Source organism: Pempheris klunzingeri, chromosome 14, assembly GCF_042242105.1.
Source record: "Pempheris klunzingeri isolate RE-2024b chromosome 14, fPemKlu1.hap1, whole genome shotgun sequence".
Classification (NCBI taxonomy): domain Eukaryota; kingdom Metazoa; phylum Chordata; class Actinopteri; order Acropomatiformes; family Pempheridae; genus Pempheris; species Pempheris klunzingeri.
The window spans coordinates 25,090,809-25,116,642 of NC_092025.1; the positions used below are offsets into that span (position 1 = coordinate 25,090,809).

Consider the following 25,834-nt stretch of genomic DNA (forward strand, 5'->3'; position numbering starts at 1 on the left):
TGTTTCTTTAATGTCCTGTGTGTCCTCTTTTATATTCAGCATCGGTGGTTCTGAAAAATGTTTTCAAATGATATAAAACATTAGTTAAAAATGGCAATAATACACTTTAAAAATACTTAATTACACTTCAGTGCCGTATGGAAGAACATGAACTTCAGTAGAAAGGTCAAAGGTCAGTTAGTGTGAAGATGCTGACATCAAATCATTAAAGATTTAAATCAATCTTACTCTTTTTTTGCATTTATGGAAGAAGTATTGAGATCCTTAATTTAAGGAAAAGTAACAAAATGTAAAAATACTTCATTACGAGTACAAGTACCACTGTGCTTGTAATATTAGCTGAATGTACTTAAGGTATCAAAAGTATTGTAGAAGTATAATATAATATATAGAAGTACAAATCAATGATACTTAACTACAGTATTTTTTATTTTATATTACTTTATACTTCTACTCCACTACACTACAAGGAGACACCAAACAATTCCAAATAGATGCAAAACAACCACGTGGACACAAAATGACTTCAAACAGATACAAAACAACCAAAAAGAGACTCAAAATGACTTCAAACAGATACAAAACAACATCAAAGTGACATAAAACAACCACATAGACACAAAATAACTACCAAGACTCAAAGTTACCATAAGGTCATGCAAAAACAACCACAAAGAGACAAAGAAATTACCAAAAGGAGATGAAAAACAACTACAAAGAGACTCATAAAGACCATAAAGACACACAAAACAACCACAAATCTTCTTTGTTTATCAAAAAATGGGGGAGCAGATATTGCTGATCAATAATTTGAAAAGAGCTCAAATTAAATTGAGCCCAGTGATTGTAACTCTACATGATGAATTAGGCACCTGTGTTGAGAACAAGTGTGCCGGCGTTGATCTTCACTTACAGATCAGTGAAGATGGGATTTCCCACAGCTGGCACGTCTCCACACGACTCGGTGGCTGTTAATCTGATGAGGACTACCTGGAAAGCAGGAGGAAACCTGGCCGCTGCTCGCTGTGTTTAAATCTTATTCTGGATAATCTGATTATTCCTCTGATAAACTCACATCCAGAGTCACCGCCGCCCGAAATAAAACAGATCAACAAAAGGAGGCGGACTCGCTTCTAACAAGCACAAGAGGTCACAGACAACTTCAGGTCAACTACAAGTCCCAGAAGGCATTGCTGTAGGAAACAACCAATCAGAGAGGCTTCAGATTCAGATTGTTGCTGTAGCACGCAGCGGTGTCGGTTAAATCTGAATAAAATCCAATATTAAGACTTTTATTATTAATTACAATTAGACGTGCTGATTTAAAAGGAGCTGTTTGTATTTCACGTGTTAATAAACGGCTTCATTCCACATTTTAACGAGCAATAATGAATATTTAGCTTGATTGTAGTTGTTTTGTGTCTCTTTGTAGATGTTTTCAGCCTCTTTGTGGTCATCTGGTTCCACTTCAGAGAATAAAGCACCAAAACTATGTTACGGTGGATGGTTTGGGTTGAAATAAGTAAGTTACTTACAGAAGTGAGGTTGCGTTACGTTTAAAGTCACTTAAAATAACTCCACACTGACGTATTGTATTGTATAGCCATCTATTAGCATGTTAGCATTGTCACTGTTAGCATGTTAGCTTGCTGGTGTTGCTGCGGACCATTTAAAACGTACCTTTATTAGCTCTGTTTCATGGTAGTTACTAAATATCTGCAGTCACACTAGCAGCTCTGTCAGCCCGTCCTCTGTGTGTGCTTTGAGCTAATGTCTGATTCTTCGCTATAAATAGTCCAATAAAAGCTCAGCTCTGAATGAACTTGCTGGCAGGATAAACTTCAGTCTGATCTGATTAACACACTTCAACATTGTTTCTGCGTAAAGCTGTTGATGTTCAGGTCCGGCTCTGATGTCAGGTGTTGTGTTTCAGGTGATAATCTGCTACTTAGACAGAAATAAATAAACAAATAAATGAGAAAACCCTTATTGATGATTAGCAGGATGCTCTGACATACCTGTCCATTTATTGTCTCTGTTTTCTAACTTTGTACGTTGATGTTTTGAACATGGCTTCCTAATGCTTTCCTTCTCTTTGCAGTTGTTTTGTGTCTTTGTGGCCATTTTGCCTCTCGATTCTTCTCGATACTCTGTGAGATCACTTTGCCGTCTCTTTATAGTTGTTTAACATCTCTTTGTAGGTGTTTTGCTTCTTCACAGTCGTTTTTTAGTGTCTGTAGTCAGTTTACGTCTCCTTGTAGTTGTGTTGAGTCTGTGTGAGATCATTGTGGATCTCTTTGTAGTCATTTTAAGTCTCTCTTCCCATTTCACTTTGGTTTATGACCAAATATCTGCAGACCTACTGACATACTTTATGTTTACTGCTAATTAGCAAATGTTAGCATGCTAACACCCAACCCAGTATCACACCAAAGTGTGTAATTGACCACTAGAGGATACATGACAGCATCAAAACTATCTTACACATTTGAATTAGCTATAATAAATATTTTGCTTTACTGTAGTTGTTTTGAGTCACTGTGAGATCATTTGTGGTCTTTGTAGAAATTCACAGCCTCTTAGTGGCTGAATTCTGAAATAATCTGACAAAAGATCACACTGTCAGGTTCCCAGTGTTCCTCTTAAGTCGTCATTATGGGTTTAAATGGTTTAACGGGATCACTACTGGCACCTTTGAGCCTATTAGAAACCATTATTGACAATGAGAGCAGCTACAGTGCACTTCACAAAGAATAAAGGTCACAGAAACTAACTGATTAAACGTTTCAGCACAGAAAAAGGAAAACAGATTAATAAATGGAGGCTGAAACTGACATGAAAGACCAATTAAGGCTGTTACTGTTTTAGAATTTAATTGCAAAGTCGACTTTAGCTCAATAAATTAGGACTGCTGAGACGATGATGGATCGAATTTGGACGGGGTCTGTTCCAGTCTGGGTCAGCTGGTAAAACCAATAAAAACCAATATAATATAATCTAGAGTGAGATCAAGTCTAACTCGACTCTCCATCCAGAGTTTTATTTCCTTCTTTTTGTCCTTTTCAGCACAAATGTCGCTGCGTATAAACAGTAAACACGCTGTTGGTTGGTTCCATGTTTGTTCTGGTACAAGAAAACGTGACTGTTGCGCTCCGACAGGATTTGTTGGGTTCGTTTGTCTCCAGAGCTCCAGAGGTTACTGACCAGTGGTCATCTCAGTTTATGCTGCCTGTCAAAGACTAAAACATCTGTGAAAGTTGGTGGAAACGATCTTAACGTTGGTTCGTCTTTGTAGCTTTCAGCTCTTCAGGTTTTTGTACCGAGCTTCAGTTTCCAAACGATGCTACTGTGAAGATTTTAACAATGTGGATAATGCAGGAAAATTAAATTTACCACAGTGGACAAGAGGGTTGAAGGTTTCATCGCTATCTTAAAGTAGGATTTTTCACCATAACAGAAGTACACGTACGTCTTAATTGTCCGTTGTCTGCAGTTACTCACAATCCTGCCTGTTCACGCGTGACCTGACTGTCAGTCTCCGTCACGGGTGGAAACATCCCTGTTGCAGCGGGGGAACCTCCCCGTCTGAACCAGGACACCCAGGATGGCCTGTTATATAACCACCCTGCTTCCCGGGCCAGACCCACTCCCTCGCCTGAACTTGGCAGGTAAAGCCTCTTGGCTCGGCCTCTGGCAGCAGAACCGAGCGTCAGGGCGCCCTGATCTCATTAGGGAGTTATTTCAGGTGCTTCCTTGACTTTTCCTCTAGGACCTAAGAGGGTTAGAGAGCCCTGAGGTCGGCTCTCTGCCTGCAGAGTCACTGCAGCCTGGATGTCGGCCGGCTCCTCCTGCTGAAGCCTGCTGGCCTCGCCGCCAACGCCAGGGATTTCTAACCTTTTTTTTGGCTCTTTATTTTCCGTCTTCTCTGTCCAAGGAAAAGGACCGCAAACACCTTTCTGGAGCTCTAATTGGTTCTGACTTCCTCAGACGTCCACTGTAGCTCCTGTCCTGTAGGTCCTGTAGGTCCTTTGCTGGTCTTCGTCCTCTCCTTCAGGGTAAGGAGAATCCCTCGTCTTCCTTCTTCTTGAGGTTTTGTTTCTCGTCGCCTCGGTGCACCTGTCGGGCCCCACCAATGGGGAACCACGGCTCGAACCTGGACGACATCCTGGCGGAGGACATGCACCACTGGTACAACAAGTTCATGCGGGAGTCTCCGTCGGGCCTCATCACGCTGTTCGAGCTGAAGGCCATCCTCGGCCTGAAGGGCATGACCGAGAACGCCAACAGCTACGTGGACCAGGTGTTCTTCACCTTCGACATGGACGGGGTGCGTTCCACACAACTAACACTGAACACGTTAAAAATCATTTCATGTCGGTTATTTTCTGTTTATAGTTGTAGGAGAGTTTTGCCTTCTTATGTCACTGGAGCAGAGAGCAGGTACACAAACAATATTACAGTGATATTAAGTGATTTTAAGCAGAATAAAATCAAAAATAAACTAAATATTTGGTCACATTTGGAATAATGATGATTATTATTATTGCAGGCAGCAAGTTCCTATGCAATGTGAAAAAAACTACATAAAAGCAGTGTACTGTATTACCAGTAATTACAGACTTTGTACTTTACTCAAGTATCTATAATTTCTTCTACTTTATAATTCAACTCCACCACATGTGAGGGAAGATTTTACTCACAAAAACACAACGTCACACCACGACAGGCAGCGGAGAACAAAGTACTCAACCATTTAATGAAGTAAAAGTACCAGTACGTTGATGCAAGAATGCAGTAGAAATAAAAGTACTCCATTACAAGTAAAAGTCATGTATCTAAAATCTAACTGAAACAAAAGTACACGAGTGTTAACGGTATTATTGTCTTGTATCAGCAGAACCACTAATACTACCACTGATACTTTAATTACATGGAGCTGATAATACTTGTGTACTTTTACTTAGGAGTATCTTTACATGATAGTAGACGTAGTGGTACTTTTACTAGAGTACAGGGTCTGAGTACTTCCAGTACCACTAACTGGTTATCAGGTAAGAGAAGTGCAGTACAATACTTCTCTCCAGTGTAGTGGAATAAAAGTATAAAGTAATATAAAATGGAGATACTCATGTAAAGCACAAGTACTTAGAGTAAATGGAGTAAATGTACTTCACTCTGCTGTTAATACAAACTTCCTGTATCGCAGTATTTTTACACTGAGGTTTGGTTAATCAAGATGGCGAGGGATGACACAGGAAGTCACTTTGTTGTCCCAGATGGGTGTGACAATGTCGACGTTTTCACACTAAAGGGACCTCTGGCCTTTCTGCTGAAGCTCATGTGCTCTTCAGGAACAGTTTGGTAGTTTCAGGAGACACTTCAGAGAGAGTGCAGCATTTTAAACTGTGCTCATGAGCTCCTCTGTATGTGTGTGAAACATTTTTTATTAATATTTATGTTGAGGTGATATAATTTAGAGACAATAATAATAATAATAATAGAACGATTCCTCTGTATATCATCTAAAATTACGAATTTTTCATCAATATTTATGTTGAATATGAGATCTGCAGGGATGTAACGACTAGCAACAAACAACAGAAAACTAATTTTGATAATTAATTAGCTTGATTTCTCCAGAACTAAACAGCAACCGTTTCTGACCTTTTTTCCTAAATAAAAATTTCCAAAATTTTGCGCAAATGTGAATTTTCTTTGGGTTTTATGCACTTTTGTGATCTCAGAAATTATTAAAGCTTTTTTTCTGACATTTTTACAGACTAATGCAGGAAACAACCAGAAGACTAATCGATAAAAATAATCTGCTGCAGCTCCAAATGTGACAATTAAAAAGACAAACAAAATCCCATAAACAAACCAACCTTTTATGAAAAAAAAAATCTTAACTCAAAGTCCACTACCTGGCTTTTTAATGGAGCTTTTAACTGCATCTCATGGTTTTCATCTGTGGTCAGAGTTTGCTCAGTGTTTGTGATGACTCTGTTAACTGATGAAGGCTTTGAGACGTGATTGAAAGCTTCAGTAAATGCTAGTAAGTAGACCTTGAGTTGTGATTATTTTGTCAAATTCAAGACTAAATGATAATGTTATGTTTAGCTTTTATTTTGAAGGTTAACCTGCAGTCACAGTTTGTCTCATATTATTTAATTTACAATAGTTAAGACTGAAAATGTACTAATAAAGACATTTTACGGTGATTTCTGACCATAACAAAAGTTACATTTCTCTTTCTGCATCTTAAAACAGCTGAATGTTTCTGCTGCAGAGGTCAGGACGAACATGGCTGAAGTTTCATTGGCTCTCTGTCTAATTGGCTTCCAGCGTTGGCACGCAGAGCCATTTAACGTCGCTGTGTGTGTTTAGGGCAAGCTAAGTGGATTCAGTGTGTGTGTGTGTGTGTGGAGTACAGTGAGGATGTACTGAGAGCTCAGGCAGTGAAAGGACACCAGGAGATCACACAGCTCTGTTCTCAAATCTGAATACTGGTTTTCTGTAACTTAATATCTTTGTGTTGTGAAGTTTTAAAGGAGAACTCTGGTATTTCTGACAGCATCATGAAAGGATCCCTACAGAGAGAGACCTGGAAGATCCTTTTGGTTTAACCACAAACAGCACACACACCAGACTACATTCACTAAAACAGGGATTTTAGAGCTGCTGCTCTGCTGCTGCCTCCATCAGTCAGCTTGATTGTGTTATTGTGTGACTTTGGTGTTTTAAGATTAGTTCAGATCTGATACCAAAGTCTACAGACCATTTGTACCTATTAGTCAGTTAGATGTCAAAATATGTAAAAACAGGGCCCAGAGTTATCTTTTACATCATGTCACCTTGGCCGTTAGAGAAAATAATCAGCAAAAAAACCAAATCTACAGCCAACACCATAAAACAGACGGCTCTACGCACATGTGAAACAGTGTGACGTGGCTGCGCTGTGAAAGTGCGAGTGTGTAGGCGTGCAAGTAAGGACAAGTTAAAATTGCCAACAGGAGTCAACAGGTCGACGTGTCCTGTTTCAAGCTGAGAAACTAAGGTTTATTTTCTCCTAATTTGTCGGATACAATCACAGTCCATAAACTGATGTCATGAGCAGGTGTTAAAGTATCCCACGTTGATCTAATTCAAATTAATTCAGAGACAGACAAACAGCTCCTATAAAATGAGATGAATTAATATTGTCCGTGTCTGTAGAGATAACATGAAACCTTCTGTTATTGGATAAAAGTTCTCAAATGTTAAATGTTGTAAAGGGCTAGTTTATGTCACCACAGTGCTTTACAGGGACATTAAACACATCAGAAATAAGACACAGAAAGAGTTAAAGTGCTTTACATGGAAAAAAAAACCAATTCAGGACATGAGGTGAATCAAATCAGACCCTTCAGATAAAAATGAAGGAATAAAATACGCAATAACAGACATAAGAAAGGCGACAGTAACAAAACCAGTAACACACGTTGGGGAAAAAAGCGATCGTAATGTGATTTAAAAAGATTCTGCAGCCTGAGATCCTAAAACTGCACGTAAAAGACAATAAAAAGCAAAAGCAAGCGTATAAACAGACACAGATTATCAGGAAGTTATGCATCTAATTTATTGGAAAGCCGCAGTAAACAGTAAAATGTTTTAAGCCCCACGTTTAAATGTGGAGCATAGAAACTAAACTCTGCGTCACTTCCGCCTGCACCAGATGACCTGAGGCGCCTGAGGAGCAAATAAGAAATCTATCATTTTAGTAACGGGAGTTTAAAATCTACCCTGTGGCACACAGGAAGGACCAGTGTGATGAGCTCCACCCTCATGGTGATGAGCTGCAGGTGTTTTATTGTTGTTTTACTGTGAGGACACTATTGCAGCAGTCTGGGCAGCGGAAAATAAAAGCATGAGCAAGCTTTTCTGTATCGTGTTCAGACAGGAATCCTCTAATTCTTGCTATGTTCTGCTGAAGAATCTCAGTGAAATAAGACTTTATTCAGGTCCCAGATTGAAGAAAAGAATCTTTACTTAAGTTCAGAGGAATTACAGATGGTTAAGATCATCATTACAACAAAGGTAGACTAAAACAGCAGGCTGTGGGCCGGACTAATAGATACGTCTGATTGACAGAAAGGTTAAAGAGTTGACACAATGATCTGTCATCAATGTAGAATACTTTGTCAGCACAGAACTTGGTGTCATTTAGTTAATCTGGAAACAGAAGAGATAATATTAGGATGAAATATCTATCTGTATATATTTCTAGGTGTATAGAACAATCTTCTACAGTTCTTAAGGCTGATATTGGGATTCCTTTTATGTGTCAGAGTCGATCATGACGCCAACTTACTTTGTAGGTTTCAGTGTTGTGGTTTTGCTAAAAACAATGATTTCCTTGTAAAATATCCTGACACCTCCACTGATTAATATGTTCAGTGCACTTGTTCAGTAAGTGTCAGGGACTGTAGTCACGTGGAGACACTGTTATGTAGAGTTGTGTGTCATCTGCATAAGTGTGATATTATATTCAATGATCTGAGCAAAGGCAAGAAAATAGATGTAAAAAGGCAGAGGCCCGAGGATGGACCCTCCACATGTGTTTTGTTTGGATTGAAGACTCTGAACATAGTTCCTTATCCTGTAAGTATGGTGCCAGAAAGTCACACCCAGTATTTTAAAATATGTTATAGTCAATTGTATCAAAAGCAAGAACGTTGTCTACTTAAAATAAAGACTTAAACTGTGAAAAATTATGATTTAATTTAGGAGCCTGCAAAAACACTATGTATCTGACCAGTTTTTCTCTACAGGTGTGATACCAGCTTTAGTTTTGGACAGATGAAGACTCTGGATTTAATAAATTGAAATATTTACACAGTAGAAGCTATTCACAGCCGGTCTGGTCACGCAGTATATAGAACGATAAATTCCTTTTTGGATTAATGTCGGTGTGGTTTCAAATCCTGTGTGAGACCAACGATGCATTACACTCATTTATTTGTTAACTAGCACCAAAACTACTTGGTTAGATTTAGGGAAAGATCATGATTTGGTGTGAAATACAAATATAAAAGGCAGGTACATTTAACACAAAATATCTTCTTTCCAACATACAAATAGCGTCTTCCTTAAAAATAAGACCTGATCCTAAAAAGAAACGGATCCTTCCAGCCTAATGATGGTTTCACTTCCTTATTTCCTGTCTGCAGGATGGTTATATCGACTTTGTGGAGTACATCGCGGCCATCAGTCTGATGCTGAAAGGAGAAATCAACCAGAAACTAAAGTGGTACTTCAAGCTGTTTGACCAGGACGGCAACGGAAAGATCGACAGGGACGAACTGGAGACCATATTCTCGGTAATCACCACACAAACCTCAGTGACCTCAGGACCCAATAAATCCATCCATCCAAGATGATTCAGAACTTGCCTGAGAATCATCAGTGATATTTGTATGTACAGGAACTGCTAATGGTTAATTTGTCACAGTTTTAATGGAGCTAATTAGCTAAAAAACAGAGGGTCCAATCAGTTATAAAGCCGTAGGTTTAATGAGCTTTTACAGGCTCTCCTGATGGTTTCAACCTTTTCTGTTGCTATATTGGCTCCTAAAAAGGCCTTTAAGTCGGTGCTAGCATGTTTTACAGACAGGGTTCATGTTGAGTAAATCACAGATCTCTATTTAAGTTTAAAGAAAATTGGTTTTGCCAAAATGAATGTTTGTGTGTGGACATAAAAACTGTGTTAGTCCCTGAATCAGATGTTACAAGATAAAGATCTTTAGTTTCTGTTGAGGATCAAAAATATCATGTGAGGCAGTTAATGTCCATGAAATTACTATAAACTTAAATATTCTGATCTTTGGTTGATGAAAAACAGAAATAATTGTTTATAAAGGGAACCTTTACTGATTTAGTTTATGCAAATGAACTATGTTTAACTTTCAGCCATGTTTCCTGCACCAGGAGATTTAGCTTGATTTCTCCAGAACTAAACAGCAAATATTTCGGACAGAATTTTACAAATTCTCTTGTAGACAACGAAGGTCTGAAGATTTGATTCTGAAAGTTCTCTATTTATGGGCTCTCCATTAGAAGTTATGGGTATAAATCACAAAAATTAAAGTTATGTTGTGCTGCCAAACGTAATTGCTGTCTGGACTATGTTCTTCAGAGGCAGGGCAGCCGACCGGCCAGAGAAAACACTTTGGTTATAATTAGGGAAAGATAATGGTTTTACCAAACTTTAACCTGTGAGAGTCTAAACAGAACCATAAAAAAGTTCAGTAATACTCTCGTCACATTCAGCTTGTATTGTCTTGTATTACTGTATTCTGAATATTTTAGAGAATGCAATATATTATATTAATAAAAATCATTGAGTCATTCATGCTAACATTTTCCAAAGATAACAAATATATCAGACTGAATTTTAGAGGAGTTATGTGAGACATTTGGAAGGTTTCTGCTCCATAAAAAGATTCAATGTGGATTTTTATAACTTTGAAAGTGGCTTTTTACGACTTTAAAGACATTTAAGGTTTTTTTTTTATAGAGGCTATAGAAAAGCAGAGGCTTCACTCTGCTTCTAGTAAATGACCTACAGACTGAATCAGCGCTGCTGAAGCTGCTGCTGCTCTCACGGCAACAGAAAACTGGGCTGGATTAGCTCTGAAATTAGACGAGTGTTAATCTGCTGAATGAGCTCAATCTATCAGCCGACAGGAAGCTGGAAGATGGAAGTGGGTCGAACGACTCCAACCCAGTTAGTCTGGACGTCAGACCAGTCCGAAGGATGTCAGAGTCCAGACTGCAGTGGAGCGTTTGACCCAGTTTGGTTCAGGTTCCTGTATTTGTACCTGTGATTAGATTTATTTTGCAGGCATCCATCTTAAGCCCCATTTTACAAACCACACAGACAGCAGTCAAACACTCAAGGCTCCAACACTCAGACTTAAAAAAAGAGAATAAATAACAACACAAAACCTCTAAAATAAACCACCATGAGAACAAATAGATAAAACGCAGGTAGATATACATTAATAAATAGAAGTTACTTCTATTGCATCTGTTCTATGTTGCAATGGCTGCAGGAACAAAGCTTTTTACATTTCACTTCATGGTCCCACCTTGGGACGCTAAACCTTCACTGAGGTGGTGGTGCAGGTGGGGGAGGTCATTTAATATCGAGCTGGTTATCCAATGAGACTGTCTGGTATTCAGGGACGCCGGGTTAAGCTGTGATTCACCGATCAGCCTCTTTTCCAGCCTTCTTTATAGGCAGGTTTTCAAACTGTGGGACCAAAGAAAAGGATTAAATTGACTCAATAAAGGGCAGTTTGGATGGAGGATCGTTTGACCCGTAACTCAATGAAAAATTAAAAGAGGAAACTGTTTAGTAATGTTTTAGTGCTCTAACTGGGTCATACTTAAATATTAAAAAGAGAAATGATGTTGGATATAAAATGACAAACAGATATGTTAAAAATGGTCATTTGAAAAGTGGAATTTAAAGTACTAAAATGGAAAATAAAACATTTTCCTCTTTGATTTTCTTTTTTTGCCATTTAACTTTAAAAAAAAGGCTAATTCAGTGAGAACAGCGGCCTCTGCTGCCACAAATGATGAATCACAGCACATTAAATTTAATGTGCACCTTTAATTCTGTTGATATCTGAGCGACAAAGTGTGCCACACCATTAATATAACGAGGAATAATAACGAGTACAAAAATATCCAAAGGGAAACTGACTTCGACACAAGACCAGAGACTTAAAGAAAAACAAAAACATCCAGACCCACAGCTGGAAGTCAAACCAGTCGATCAATTTATATTCATATAGAAGCAATTCATAACAATATCTAAAGCTCCAGTCCGACTGTGTGTCTCCCCCTACAGGCCATCCAGGACATCACGCGAAACCGGGACATCGACCCAGAGGAAATCGTCACACTCATATTTGAGAGGATCGATGTGAAGGGAGAAGGTAAAGAACAAGACGCTGCTGATCATATTATCGCTACAATCGCTAATTTTCTTTTACCCAAACAGTGTTAAAGATCTAAGAATAGAAAAGTTGTCTCTCAATATTTAATCAATCCAGCAGTTTGTAATGAACATTGCAGCCTCATGAGGCATGAAATACTGTCATGTAGCTCGAGCCCGGCTTTCAGTTTGAGATTAACAAAGCTGACAAGGTGAAAAATCCATCAGTATGCAGATGATATGGTTCTTTACTTCTCAGCAAAAAAACCACAGCAAGCAAGTCCTGACAAAGGATGTGCAAAGAGTCATTAAACTAAAATCTTTGTTTTTTGGGCTCCCAAAAAACTTAAATGCACCAGAAACTATTCGAGTATTAACGATGGGGTGAATACCTGCAAGCAGGTCTCCTAGTTTAAATAAAATTACCGTCTATGGTGGAAGCTGCAGAAAATCAAGGTCTACGGACAGAACAGTTTAATTGGGTCCATTTGCACATGTGAGAAGTTTCCCTTCCCTTTTCTGCCAGTAAACCTTTCGGAGGTCATGTGCTTTAGTTTAGAGAGCAACAAAGTCAGCACAGCGAGGGGGTTTTGGTGCATGAACGAGTCAAAGGATATTCACCTAAGAAACTAAGATGTGTGTCGCATGTGAAACCAAAAGTGAACAATAACGTTTCTAGCCTTGCTTACATTTATTTTCAGTTTTCTAGTGCAGTTTGGGTTAGAAGAATGACTCAACGTTAACTTTTGGTTTCACAGAGTAGCAGCTTTATAGCAGAAAGCCCAGAAGGCCCACTCGGGACTATAAGGAAACAAACTAGGACATCAAAACACTTGATCAGCAGGATTGTGTTTTATATGTTGAATGGTCTTGATTTAAAGTACATGCATGTAGCCACGAATCTCTAGAAAGCAGGAATGGTGCTGAGTGGATTATCCTGTTGTATGACCCATTTAGTTTCCACTCCCCATTATAACCCCTGAAGTGTCTTTTGGCCTCAGGTGAGTTGACCCTGGAGGAGTTCATCGAGGGAGCCAAAGACCATCAGGACATCATGGACATGCTGAAGAAAATGATGGACCTGACGCCCGTGTTAGTCATCATCGTCGAGGGCCGGACGGGATGACAGCGCAGAGCCGGAGGTGCAAAGACTGACTGAAGCAGATAAATCCTCCAATCCCCTAACTCCACCCCACCCAAAAAACAAAATCAATAAACCAAATCACCCCTCAATCCCCTTCAAAAACACCCTGACAGGCTTCCGAAAGACGCCTGATGTTCTGCGAGGCAGTGGGACACAACGGACACTGGAAATGTAAAACGGGAAGGACTGTGATTGGCCTTCCCGGTTCACCTCCTCGTCTCCAGGTACCAGGTTGAAAAACTAACTAATTTCTGACAAAGAAACTGTTGAAGACTTTGATGATTCTGTTTTCCAGCGGCCAACCCGACCCTTCAGGAGTCCAACAAAATCCACCATCACAAATCTGTCTTTCGCCTCACAAACTGTCCGTTGTCACGAAGATTGTGCTCGTCCAAAGAAATGTTCAAACCCACAGGTGCTGCTTCCAGTTTCCAAGGATATCAAATATGACCAGATCTCAGAGTCCAAACCAAAAGTACCAAAACTTGTCAGTGGCTGCGATTACAAGGACTCAAATATTCCACTAATAATCAGAATTATGGCTCATTCAGAATAAAAATGCCTCACGTAGCCACCTCAGTCGGATGAGACTGGCCCAGAAACCTTGCTATCTTACCTTGACGTGGGAGGGTGTAGTCTGGGCCAGGAAAGAACCCATTAAATATTGAAGTGGATCAATATCTGACTCGCTGTAACACGGCTGTCTATGGCAAAGTGAATGGTGTGCTGCAACTAATTAACTCACTAACAATTGTTGGGTATATCCAGACGTATGCAGTACAGTGGTTGCACTTCACACTGGAGGGGGTAAGGGTCGGGGTGGGGGGGGGGGGGGGGGGGTCCTGCACTGAGCTGGTCTTTGCTCTGAAGCTGCTGATCCTCTTTAAGCTGTAAAAGGTTCAGCAGCCTGAGCCGTAATGGAGCAGATTTACTGACCGAGGAGAAGCTCAGCAGCCGCCTGCAGGCTGGACGGGGAGGAGATATCAGCTACAAGCTTGAAAAACGTCCCACTTTAAAACACAAACAGCACAAAAACAGTAGAATTACTCTTATAAAGATCGACTACAGGCCAATAAATCCTTCCATTCCTTTCTGGCCTCCACCACTGAGCGGAGCGGGGGATTCAAGGACAAATTAATCCTCGACAGCCTGATCCATCAGCTCCTTTGGCACCAGGCCAGTCCAGAGGCTCCACCAGGCCAAACCAGGTCATCTAAGGCAAGGTGTGATAAATATCCACATAAAACATCCACAAAATCATATGTAAAACTGTCAAACGGTTCATTTGGTTTAATTTGAAGGAGTACAGGTTTCCTCTGAGTCTCTGTAAACATTTTAAACTGTGTCACTGCAGCAACGTTTGGATAAACATGTGAACATCTATTTTATTTTGTTCTTTCACAGCATTAGCTGTTGGATTTGTTTGACCGGTCTCTTATTTTGAAGTTCAAAAGGAAATCTAAATGAATGATTTGAGTGTTTAAAACCTTTTTACTTTTATACGATGATGTGTGAGACAAGATCAGGACGACGGAGGGGAATGTTTGAGCGCGTTTGTAGTGTGAAAAACTGATTATGAACTCAGACTGGATGGTTAGAGTGGAGGGAGAGAGGCCATTTTGTCCTTAAAGCTGCTAACTGATAGTCGTACAGTCAGATCTGACCTGCAGGTTAGCATGAACGCTAACAGCTCTTATAGTGCAATAGAGATTTTCACAGTGACAACGTTTCCTGTGAAAACACTGTAAAGTTCATTTTAACCCATCGTGTTTTGTGTTGCCTTATCAATAAAGTTTTTAAACAAACATTGCTTCTTTTATTTAAACTCTGACACAGAATAATAACATTACTGATGTATTCATTCACCTGCATTTTTCAGTTTGCTTGAATCCAGTCGGACGTTTTTGTGGACGGTGAAGATGTCGGTAAAAGTCAATCATGATCAAATACGCCAATTGGATAAATTAATCTCTCTTTTATTTGGAAAATATAGAAAAAAAAACAAGCATCGTACACGTCTTTCATCATCTGTCTTTTGGTCCATGTGATGTTTTATTCATATAAAAAAAAAAAAAGAAAAAAGGAAGTAGTCCTTCATCGCTGGCGGCTCCAAACGGTCCGATATCACCTACATTACTACTATTGATCGATTGATTGTTGTGTACCTGGACAGGTCACAGTGCTGACACACTCCACATTCACACCTACGGATGATTTATAGTCTGTAATTAAGGCTGGACGATGGGCCACATATTCACCTACATGTTCCTTAAATATGTATCAGAGTGGAGCTCCTTTCCTCGTAGATGATCTTTGCAGAGACCCCTTTGACCCAACAAACAAGTTTTGTTGTTAAATTAATAATGAAGTTTATGATTGCAGCTGATCTGATGTGCCAGCGCCTTTTTAACACGAGACACCGCGTCCACATCATGACAATCAGCCAACTACAACACACAGCAAAGCTCATTTTGAGTCAAAAAGTGACGTAGATAATAGGTAGTACACCTGCTGTCTTCAGGTCTGTTTATGTCTCCAGGTGTTAGCCGGCCCCAGGTGTGTCCTAGCACATTTAACAATCACATCTGAGAGGAGTGGACTGCGAAAAGCCTGATCTGAGCTCTGAGTTGACCTTGTTCACTCTGCCTCTACCTGCAGGGAAGCTAACGTTAGCCGGCAGGAGATTAATTAGTGTGAAGTGTTTTCTGCTCTGTGCTCAAAACTGATTATTAAAGTGGAGCACTTAGCTGAAGCCTCTGATATTAGAGATATTACTGGACTGTGGGAGGGAACTGGAGCACCTGGTGAACACTTCCTCATCATGTGGCAGCCCATAATTAAAAGGGATATTTACTGATTAAAAAAAGACAGAATCAGTTTCAGAATGCCGCCATTTTGCCATTTGAGGCCGGCCCACTTGCAAAGGTACAACAGTGTCAACTAACTAAGTGTCAACTATATAAAATATGATGATGCTGCAACTTTTAGATTTTAGAAGTTTAGATTTATAGCCATGCCAAACTTCATAGAAAAACTTGCCATTTTAAGAATGCTTTGATTGTTCACATGCCACACAACACATCTCACCACAGTCAGCATGAACTGATACGATCAAACAGGAGCCTCAAACACGTCTGTGAACCTTAATTATTGTAGGAAATGTGTCGTGGCTTAAAGTTGTACTCCACTGATTCCGTTATAGATTTGTGGCTCACAAATCCAAGGTCAGATAACCCTGCGCCTTGTTGTTGAAGCATTTTCTGCTCCCGAACTTCACTGCAGCTTCGACAATTTCAGGATGTGACGTCATGTGGCTCTGGTCGAAGAAGACGAAGAAGAAAGATGTGCAGAAAAACTAAAATGGAGCCGGAAATGCCAGAGTAACAGTAGAGTTTTTGTAAAGATGGCAGTCACTTTCTCCTGACTGACCTGCACAGCGAGCGGTCGCCGTCCTGGTGTCGGTGCGTGTGGGGATCTAACCTGTGACCTCGCGGTTACAGGACGGCGGCGTCTCACGGCTGTTTGGGCTTCGCCTCCTGCCTCAGCAGGCTGATGTACAGTCGCAGGAAGGAGTAACAGACGCCCGCGGCGCAGTACACGGACGTCGCCAGCAGGGGGAGGAACGGCAGCCTCTGTTGCCATGGCGACAGAGGGAAGAAGACCTCGCAGGCGATCGCCACGGCGACGAGCCCCAGCAGGTAGACGGACTCCAGAGGATGGAGCAGAGGCCCCTGACCGCTGGGAGGAGAGAGTCAGTGATCTGATTACTAAAGGAGGATCCTGATGACTCTGCAAAGCACTCTGGGTATTGGAGTCTTTTGCTATAGTTACACACACTATACACCTGCACCAACTGTTTTACACTACCTGGAGCTCAGAGGTCAACGGACCCCTTTGCTAACATGCTAACAACACGTCCAGTGGAAGGATGCTGGAGCTGCTAACCATCCTTCTTCATAGGGATAAACTATGTCTTCATATAACATTATTATCAAAGTATTGTATCAATCAATGAAACCAGTGTCTTTACCTGTGGAGTTTCCTCAGAGCGGTGAAAGAGAAGATCACAAACATCAGCATCAGAGCCACTTTGATGGGCAGCTCTGCAAAACACATTTGACAAACCAAGTTACTCTTCACAGTCAGACACATCAGGATCACTGGGCAGGTTCTAGTAACATTATACTCAGCTGAGGCCTGTTTTTAGCCCATTTGTTTACAATTTGGCAAACTGATGCCATTAAATGTTTGCTGAATGAGTGATTACCAGTTCCTGTTTGCAGTGTAGCCATGGACACACAGGCAACTATCACTGAAAGACTTTTATACTGAAGAAATCTTAGAAATGTGAGGATCTGAAGGCAGGTTCTGAGGTGTCTTCAGTCTCACTGACAGACGCAGTTGCAGTAATTTCAGGAAAAGTAAATATTGATCAACATTTAATTGTGATCTGCTAAGTTTCAGTAATACACAAAGAAACCAGAAAAAACTCAATACAGTGTCATAAACCCCCCCCAACACCAGCTAGCATTTTAGCTGTGTAAATACAGACACACCAGCACACAAATACAAACACTAGAGTCGGCACAGATCAATAAATCAGCCTTTGAACCCCTCGTCTGCGGATGCCCTGAATTTGTGAACTCACACGTCATTGCAACAATCATTGGATCAAACCTCCGCCTGTCTGCTGGTGTTTACCTGCGGGGGTGAAGAGCAGCGGGAACAGGGAGTAATGACCCGTGGTGGCCAGAACCAGGAAGATCCCAGCATCCTCTCTGCTCTCGACCGCCAGGATGCTGCAGGAAGAAGAACAGACTTTAGAGAACCAACATCAGAACACGCCTACATATCAGTGAAGTCCTGGTCGACTGATCTGTTGAATCCACTGGAGAGGCGTTGATAAAAGGCTCCGACTCTTTGCAGATGATGTGGTTCTGTTGGCTTCTTCAGACCTGGTTGGGTTTTGCTCTGTCCTCTACGTGGCTTCATATATACGCAGCTTTTGTTAAGTGATTTGCTCAGGTTTCATTAAATTGTTAATTTTTTCCCTTAATTTTCATGCTTCTGTGTTGCAAACATGCTACATTTCTTACATTGTCTGCTTTGAATGTGTTTATCATATGTAATTCCTACTTGTTGTTGTGCTGTAGCCTACGCTTCTAATTGTACCATATTTAAGTGTTAATATTATAGATATATTATATATATAATGCTAATGTGGCATAGTAGGATTCCCACAATGGATCTCAAACCAGAGTCTCAAAAACCAAAGACAACGAACTCAGCCAACAGAGAAAGAAAGAAAGACAGCGCTTTTAACTCGGTACGACAAGAGTCTCAGCCTGCATGCTGTTAATTTTTAAAAACATTTGTGTAGAATGAATATTTGTAAAAACCCCAATTCTCCAAGCTATGTGTGTTTTATGTCATTAATGTCAGAAAAGTGATTTCGCTGTTATATAAAGTGTTTTTTGGTGTGTTGACTGCTGCCGTAAATTAAATTAAATTAAATTCAATAGTTTCATTGTCATATGTACAGATAAAAACACGTTATTCTTGCTTTGTGCTTTTGCCTGCAATACTTCAGGATTAGAAAAATAGATAAATAGAAAAAGAAAGGAGATAAATAAACAGTAGCTTTACATTCACATTCCAAACCTTTTGTTTATCTGTTGATAAAAACGGAGAAACGGCGTGTTGATGTGATACCGACCTGAGAGGCAGGACGGCGAGGAGGATCGCCTTCTCGTGGACGTGCCAGCCGAACATGAAGGAGCCCAGAGCGCAGAGCAGCAGGCAGCGCAGGAAACCCCGAGCACCGCGAGGACGCCGCCAGATGGACGCCACCGCCGGCTTCAGAGACGGAGAGGAAGAGAGGAAGAGAAGAAGAGAGGAAGAGAAGAGAGGAAGAGAAGAGAGGAAGAAAAGAAGAGAGGAAGAGAAGAAGAGAGGAAGAAAAGAAGAGAGGAAGAGAAGAAGAGAGGAAGAGAGGAAGAGAAGAGAGGAAGAGAAGAAGAGAGGAAGAGAAGAGAAGAAGAGAGGAAGAGAAGAAGAGAGGAAGAGAAGAGAGGAAGAGAAGAAGAGAGGAAGAGAGGAAGAAAAGAAGAGAGGAAGAGAAGAAGAGAGGAAGAGAAGAAGAGAGGAAGAGAAGGGAGGAAGAGAAGAAGAGAAGAAGAGAGGAAGAAAAGAAGAGAGGAAGAGAAGAAGAGAGGAAGAGAAGAGAGGAAGAGAAGAAGAGAGGAAGAGAAGAAGAGAGGAAGAGAAGAAGAGAGGAAGAGAAGGGAGGAAGAGAAGAGAGGAAGAGAAGAAGAGAGGAAGAGAAGAAGAGAGGAAGAAAAGAAGAGAGGAAGAGAAGAAGAGAGGAAGAGAAGAAGAGAGGAAGAGAAGGGAGGAAGAGAAGAGAGGAAGAGAAGAAGAGAGGAAGAGAAGAAGAGAAGAAGAGAAGAAGAGAGGAAGATGGACAGGAGGAGAGTCAGAGGTCGTCACAGAGAAACGTCTGAACTGAGCCGCCATGTTTTACCAACTTATTCAGGAAACGACAAAAAGTTCTGATTGTTGAGACAATAAAACGTTTTTTAGTGAAGCGAAAGTTTGTCTGAAGAATAGACCCTACTGCCTTTATCTACCCCTCCTTACTGCCTTTATCTACCCCACCTTACTGCCTTTATCTACCCCGCCTCACTGCCTTTATCTACCCCTCCTTACTGCCTTTATCTACCCCTCCTTACTGCCTTTATCTACCCCTCCTCACTGCCTTTATCTACCCCTCCTCACTGCCTTTATCTACCCCTCCTCACTGCCTTTATCTACCCCTCCTCACTGCCTTTATCTACCCCTCCTCACTGCCTTTATCTACCCCTCCTCACTGCCTTTATCTACCCCTCCTCACTGCCTTTATCTACCCCGCCTTACTGCCTTTATCTACCCCGCCTTACTGCCTTTATCTACCCCGCCTTACTGCCTTTATCTACCCCTCCTCACTGCCTTTATCTACCCCGCCTTACTGCCTTTATCTACCCCACCTTACTGCCTTTATCTACCCCTCCTCACTGCCTTTATCTACCCCTCCTCACTGCCTTTATCTACCCCGCCTCACTGCCTTTATCTACCCCGCCTTACTGCCTTTATCTACCCCTCCTCACTGCCTTTATCTACCCCGCCTTACTGCCTTTATCTACCCCTCCTCACTGCCTTTATCTACCCCGCCTCACTGCCTTTATCTACCCCTCCTCACTGCCTTTATCTACCCCTCCTCACTGCCTTTATCTACCCCGCCTCACTGCCTTTATCTACCCCGCCTCACTGCCTTTATCTACCCCTCCTCACTGCCTTTATCTACCCCTCCTCACTGCCTTTATCTACCCCTCCTCACTGCCTTTATCTACCCCGCCTTACTGCCTTTATCTACCCCGCCTTACTGCCTTTATCTACCCCTCCTCACTGCCTTTATCTACCCCGCCTTACTGCCTTTATCTACCCCGCCTTACTGCCTTTATCTACCCCGCCTTACTGCCTTTATCTACCCCTCCTCACTGCCTTTATCTACCCCGCCTCACTGCCTTTATCTACCCCGCCTTACTGCCTTTATCTACCCCGCCTCACTGCCTTTATCTACCCCGCCTTACTGCCTTTATCTACCCCGCCTTACTGCCTTTATCTACCCCGCCTTACTGCCTTTATCTACCCCGCCTTACTGCCTTTATCTACCCCACCCTACTGCCTTTATCTACCCCGCCTCACTGCCTTTATCTACCTGATCCCGGCTCCGTCAGAGGATGCTGTGACTCACCAGGATGGAGAGCAGCGTGCAGACGAGCGTGGCGGAGGGAGAGACGGAGGGGAGGACCGAGTGCTGAAACTCCTGAACCAATCCGCCCGTCATGGAGGCTCGAGGGAGGTCCGCCTCCTCCAGCAGCTTCAGACGGACACCTGAACAGGTACACAAACGGGTCAACGAACGGCAGAACAACGTAACCAACAAAGCCAGCGGTGGACGGGAGGCGGGGTCTCACCGAGCGTCGCCAGGGTTTTGTCCAGCACGTTGTAAAGGGCCCAGACGTTGGGGGCCCAGTAGGCGTGACAGAGGCCCCTCTTAAAGGGGAAGAGACGGGACAGGACCTGAGGGAGCTGACCCTGAAACAAACCCAGCAGATCTTCATCATCAGGCCTCAGCAACACACAGTGAAGGTAAAGACATGCTGTCAGCTCTCTGGTTACACAAAGACAGCGTTTTTAAAGGGAACTGCTCCTTTAACCGTTTTGTTTCTTGAGACGTTGCCTCCCCACAATCCTCTGCAGCACTTCTGCACACCTGTAACTGAATGAACGGTCACGGAGGAAGACTCCACTCACCATGAAGATAAAGGGCCCGAAGGACAGAGCGCAGACGGACGCCACGATGCTGCCGAGAGCCAGCAGGCGGAGCAGACTGAAACTGCCCCACCTGACGGAACCGTCTGCACAAAAACACAACTGGGTTAGTAAAGAGTCGCTCCACCTCAGAGTCACTTCCTGTACCTGTGTCAGGTGGTGTGCCCTCTGCCCCGCCCCCTTTAGGAGAGCAGCAGCAGGTCCTGAGTCTGTTTTTTGGCTGTTTCTGAGTCCAGAGCTAGTTAGCATGGAAGCTAACAGGCTAACAGCAGTTTGTAGACAGTCTGTCAGCCTGAACAACAGCTGACTACAACCTGCACTGAGCTCCAGTCTGACTGATGTTAAACACTGTCAGCTGGTGTTCAGATAGATTATTGATAGACTATTGACGCTCCCACAGCTGCGTCTGCTTCCCTCCATCCACCAGGAGGCCACGCCCACTCAGGAGACAGGAAGTTGACACCATCACTGGACTGTAGTGACACATCTGTTGTTATAGAGGATCTTTGCTTTTACCAACAAAAGTAGGATAAATTTTGTGTGTTTGCTGCCTCACTTTTTCTGCTGTTGGGGTTGGTTGCTATGGTGTTGCTATGGGGTTACCTGGTGGTTACTATGGCGTTTGGCTTGATGGTTCATTGTGGGCGTGTCACTCCCAATATGGACGCTTATTAATCATAATGACCGCTGCAGAGTGGCATAATAAGTGAACAGGTGTGTGTGTGTGTGTGTGTGTGTGTGTGTGTGTGTGTGTGTGGTACCTTTGTTGTCCTGGGTGAAGCAGTAACTCCTCAGCAGGTAGATGCCGTAGGCCGGAGCCACGTACAGGTAGATGTGCTTCAGGTTGAGCAGGACGGAGAACAGCAGCGCCCCCTGCAGGTGTCGGGACTGTTCAGCACAAACAGACGGAGTGAAGCATTTTTACACCTGCCGTTACCAAAGTGAGCATAAATCAGGTGACATCAGCCTTTATTTGTCGAGCAGCGTTAGAGACCGAGAAGGGGGCGGAGTCTGTACCTGCAGGTGTTTCGCCACCGACAGCAGCAGGAAACCAAACAGGAAGCCGTTATACTGGAAATGAATATCTGAGGAAACTGTGAAGGAAACATCTTCTTCATCACCATCATCTTCTTCATCACCATCATCATCTTCATCACCATCATCATCTTCATCACCATCATCTTCATCATCATCATCTTCATCACCATCATCATCTTCATCACCATCATCTTCATCATCATCATCTTCATCACCATCATCTTCTTCTTCCTGACAGTCGGCTCTGATCTGACCTGCAGGTGGACCCCAGGTAAGCTTCAGTCCTCCTCTTCTATATCATCACCATCATCTTCATCATCCTCACCTTCTAAATCACCTTCATCCTCATCACCATCTTCTTCATCATCTTCCTCATTACCTTCTTCCTCATCTTCTCCATGATCTTAATCATCTTCTTCTTCCTCATCTTCATACTCCTCTTTTTCCTAATCTCCTTCATCATGATCTTCATCCTCATCTTCTTCATTATCGTCATCTTCTTCTTCATCATCATCTTCCTCACCATCCTCCTCCTCTTCTTCTTCTTCTGTTTAATTGGCAGCCGGTTGTTTCAGGAGCGTTAGCGCCCCCTGTCCTAGTGTACGGTGGTTTAATTATATCAAACATTTATTTATTTATTGATCACTTATCATATTTGTATCTGAGGAAATAAACATCACAGTAATGATCGTTTTGTTCTTCAGCTCTCATTCAGGCGATGGTAGGAGAAGGATACGGTCGACGATGAGGAGGCCGAAGTTCCAGAGCAGCAGGACGGCCAGGACGAAGGACGGGCGGTTCAAAACGTCCCGAGAGCCTTTCTGCTCCTGAACGCACCGGCAGCACCTGGAGGAGGAAACAGCCAATCAGGATGGAGCTACTGATAAACACACTGTGACAGCATGTGAGACGTTTTGTTTTCATTCAGAGTGAATTTCAACCTGTTATGGTCTTTTAATTTGACAAAAATAAAAGTCTGAATGAGTGAAATACATTCAGGTCCACGTCAAAGTGAGAAACATGCTCATCTTCATCATTTATTTTAAAGTAAACACCTCCAACAATCTACAGATGCGCTTCTGCCGCCACCTACTGGCTAAAATTCCTACTTTTTTAAGTGAAGTCTGGTGACTCCTGCTGTCTCTGTGGGATCTGTGAACATTCAATAAGATGATGAAGGCTGAAGTCGGGCTCTGACTCACTCTCTGGCAGCGAAGATAAAAACCACATCAGTGAAGATGACCGACAGCCGCTGGAAGAGGACGGTCGACGGGCTGGCGTAGTTCAGATTCTCCACCACCAGCATGTTTCTGTCAAAGTGCTGCGCCACGTGGGACAGACCGAACTCGAACCAGGCGAATAGCGGAGGGTAGTCCAGAGTCCACTCTGATGTGTTCTGCAGGGACGGGAAACAAACCGCAGAGCAGCAGAAAACATGTTTATATCTTTATTTATTGGCTTATTGAACGAGGACGGTACACATTCATGAAAACAGCTATAAATGTTTTTCATCTGTGGCTCTAAAACTGAGAATTAAACAAATGATGTTTGTGATGTAAACTAGCTTCTCTGCTCTTTCTCTCTCCTGGTTTATCACCTGGTCCCTAAAACATTCGTCCTGTCTGGACAAACAGCGGCAGAGACACTGACCTCATGGTACCACCTGGACACGGGCAGACTGTGTGTGATTGCCAGCCAGTTCCTGTGCACCTCGAAGTCTGTGGAATGACTTACAGACAGACGCAGAAGCATATTAACAACAGCTCACTCCAGAGGAAAAGTCACACCAAACTCCATGCAGAAAACTGGCATTTTAATGTTGACTCACTTTTGAGAAAATGTACAAGTCTAATTTTCTTGTTGCCAATTTAAATTATTTTCCTCCTGAGGATTTTTGATTTGCAATAATTGACCACACATTTTGGATAATAACTGTTTACGCTCCATCATGACACCCCTACTGGGAGAAATAATCAATGCCCCCTTAAAATTGTAGATTTGCTCTGAGCAATTTTGTTTGGCCATACATCCAACCTGCTGGGGCACTTCATTCTTCCTCTGTGGTTTCTTCAGACCAAAAGCACATATTAGAGTAAGAGGAGCATAATTACTTAAATGCAAGTGAGAGTGTCTCAGGTTGACAATAAATAATTAAGGCACAAATACACACAACACACAAGACTATGTGTTGTGGTTGTTGTATTGTTTTATTGCCGAATTTACCAGTAATCGATACTGACTCTGCTGATGTACTCTGTTATTTTTTATGACGCATGTAGGTTGGCAAATAAGCGAGAATTCCTTAAATTGTGTATTTTTCTGAGAGGTTTGGCGCAGACAGATATAACATTGAACTTCATTATATCTCTGGAAGTTTAAGCCAACATACAGGATGCACCAGCACACAAAAAGGAAGAAAGAAATGATGACTTGAGCAGCTGACCCAACAGGGCGCCATGTTGTCACTCGGCTTGAAAACGAACTTCTATTGAAAAACGGCGCCATCTTGAGGCCGTTTGGCTACATTAGCCAAAGTTATTAACACGTTGCACTAACAGTTCTCACTTCATTTAAACTCCAGTGACACTAACAGCAGCACTCATATTTTGTTCTCTACCAATTCCCATTAAAACAACCTCCTGAATGTTAAGATTTCATTTTAAATTGTCTTTCCAGGCTGGAAGCTAAGGTAAGCTACTTAGCTTGTTAGCCGGATGCTAACAGGCGTCGCGGCAGCTCATAAATTATCGTTATTATTAAATCAAACTGTCGACATGCAGCTCCGCCGCTCAGTGAAACTACTTCACATCCAAAGTGTTTTCACTCACTAGGCGCTGATGAACAGACACTTCAGGAGAGAAACTCCCAGCGCTAAAGCTGGAAACCAGCTCCAACTGTCCACCACGGGCGCCGCCATGACAGTGACGTTGTTGATGTTTTTGTATTTTAAACTTTATTGACACGCTGCGTGACGGACAGTACAGCGGCGTGTTAGGGTCATATTGAGGGAACGTAAACTGAGATTCAGAGGGGAAAGGAGTAATGTTTGCAGAACATTTAAATACAGGTCATAATACTTACAGAAAAGGCCTTAATATTTAAATAAACTAAAGAAATAATGTATTTCAAAATTCGTAATATTTAGTAAATAAGTCATATAATATTTAAAGAAACAAAATTAATAATATTCAAAGACAAAATCCTGATATTTAAAAATAAGTCATAATATTTAAAGACAAAAATCCTACTATTTAAAAATATAAATGTAAGTAAATTCAGAGCGGAGGAAAAACTAA

General features: G+C 42.0%; 2 protein-coding genes across 2 annotated transcripts; one reads left to right on the top strand and one right to left on the bottom strand.

Annotated features, from left to right (window-relative positions):
* The first annotated feature begins 4,132 nt into the window (after window positions 1–4,132).
* On the top strand, window positions 4,133–13,109 carry guca1d (guanylate cyclase activator 1d). Its single transcript, XM_070843887.1, has 4 exons — window positions 4,133–4,327; window positions 9,207–9,356; window positions 11,897–11,984; window positions 12,985–13,109. Exons 1-4 carry the CDS (start codon window positions 4,133–4,135, stop codon window positions 13,107–13,109), a joined length of 558 nt encoding a protein of 185 aa, XP_070699988.1.
* Window positions 13,110–16,375: 3,266 nt separating this feature from the next.
* On the bottom strand, window positions 16,376–25,455 carry alg8 (ALG8 alpha-1,3-glucosyltransferase). Its single transcript, XM_070843543.1, has 13 exons — window positions 25,367–25,455; window positions 24,189–24,267; window positions 23,741–23,934; window positions 23,275–23,384; window positions 22,518–22,585; window positions 22,262–22,388; window positions 21,483–21,586; window positions 21,143–21,263; window positions 20,920–21,059; window positions 18,844–18,983; window positions 17,829–17,926; window positions 17,158–17,230; window positions 16,376–16,865 (listed from the first exon to the last, which is right to left on the bottom strand). The coding sequence occupies exons 1-13, from the start codon at window positions 25,453–25,455 to the stop codon at window positions 16,640–16,642; spliced, it is 1,569 nt and encodes a 522-aa protein (XP_070699644.1). The 3' UTR covers window positions 16,376–16,639.
* Between the last annotated feature and the right edge of the window lie 379 nt (window positions 25,456–25,834).

What these genes read in the sequence shown, in the direction of transcription:
- guca1d (XM_070843887.1), top strand. Translation starts at nt 4,133, where the DNA reads ATGGGGAACCACGGCTCGAACCTGGACGACATCCTGGCGGAGGACATG. An exon ending in TCACCTTCGACATGGACGGG is followed by an intron (nt 4,328 to 9,206) that starts GTGCGTTCCACA and finishes TCCTGTCTGCAG; the next exon opens with GATGGTTATATCGACTTTGT. An exon ending in AACTGGAGACCATATTCTCG is followed by an intron (nt 9,357 to 11,896) that starts GTAATCACCACA and finishes CTCCCCCTACAG; the next exon opens with GCCATCCAGGACATCACGCG.
- alg8 (XM_070843543.1), bottom strand. Translation starts at nt 25,455, where the DNA reads ATGGCGGCGCCCGTGGTGGACAGTTGGAGCTGGTTTCCAGCTTTAGCG. An exon ending in GCTGCTCTTCACCCCCGCAG is followed by an intron (nt 17,231 to 17,828) that starts GTAAACACCAGC and finishes TGTGTTTTGCAG; the next exon opens with AGCTGCCCATCAAAGTGGCT. An exon ending in GCTCTGAGGAAACTCCACAG is followed by an intron (nt 16,866 to 17,157) that starts GTAAAGACACTG and finishes CTCTCCTCCCAG; the next exon opens with CGGTCAGGGGCCTCTGCTCC.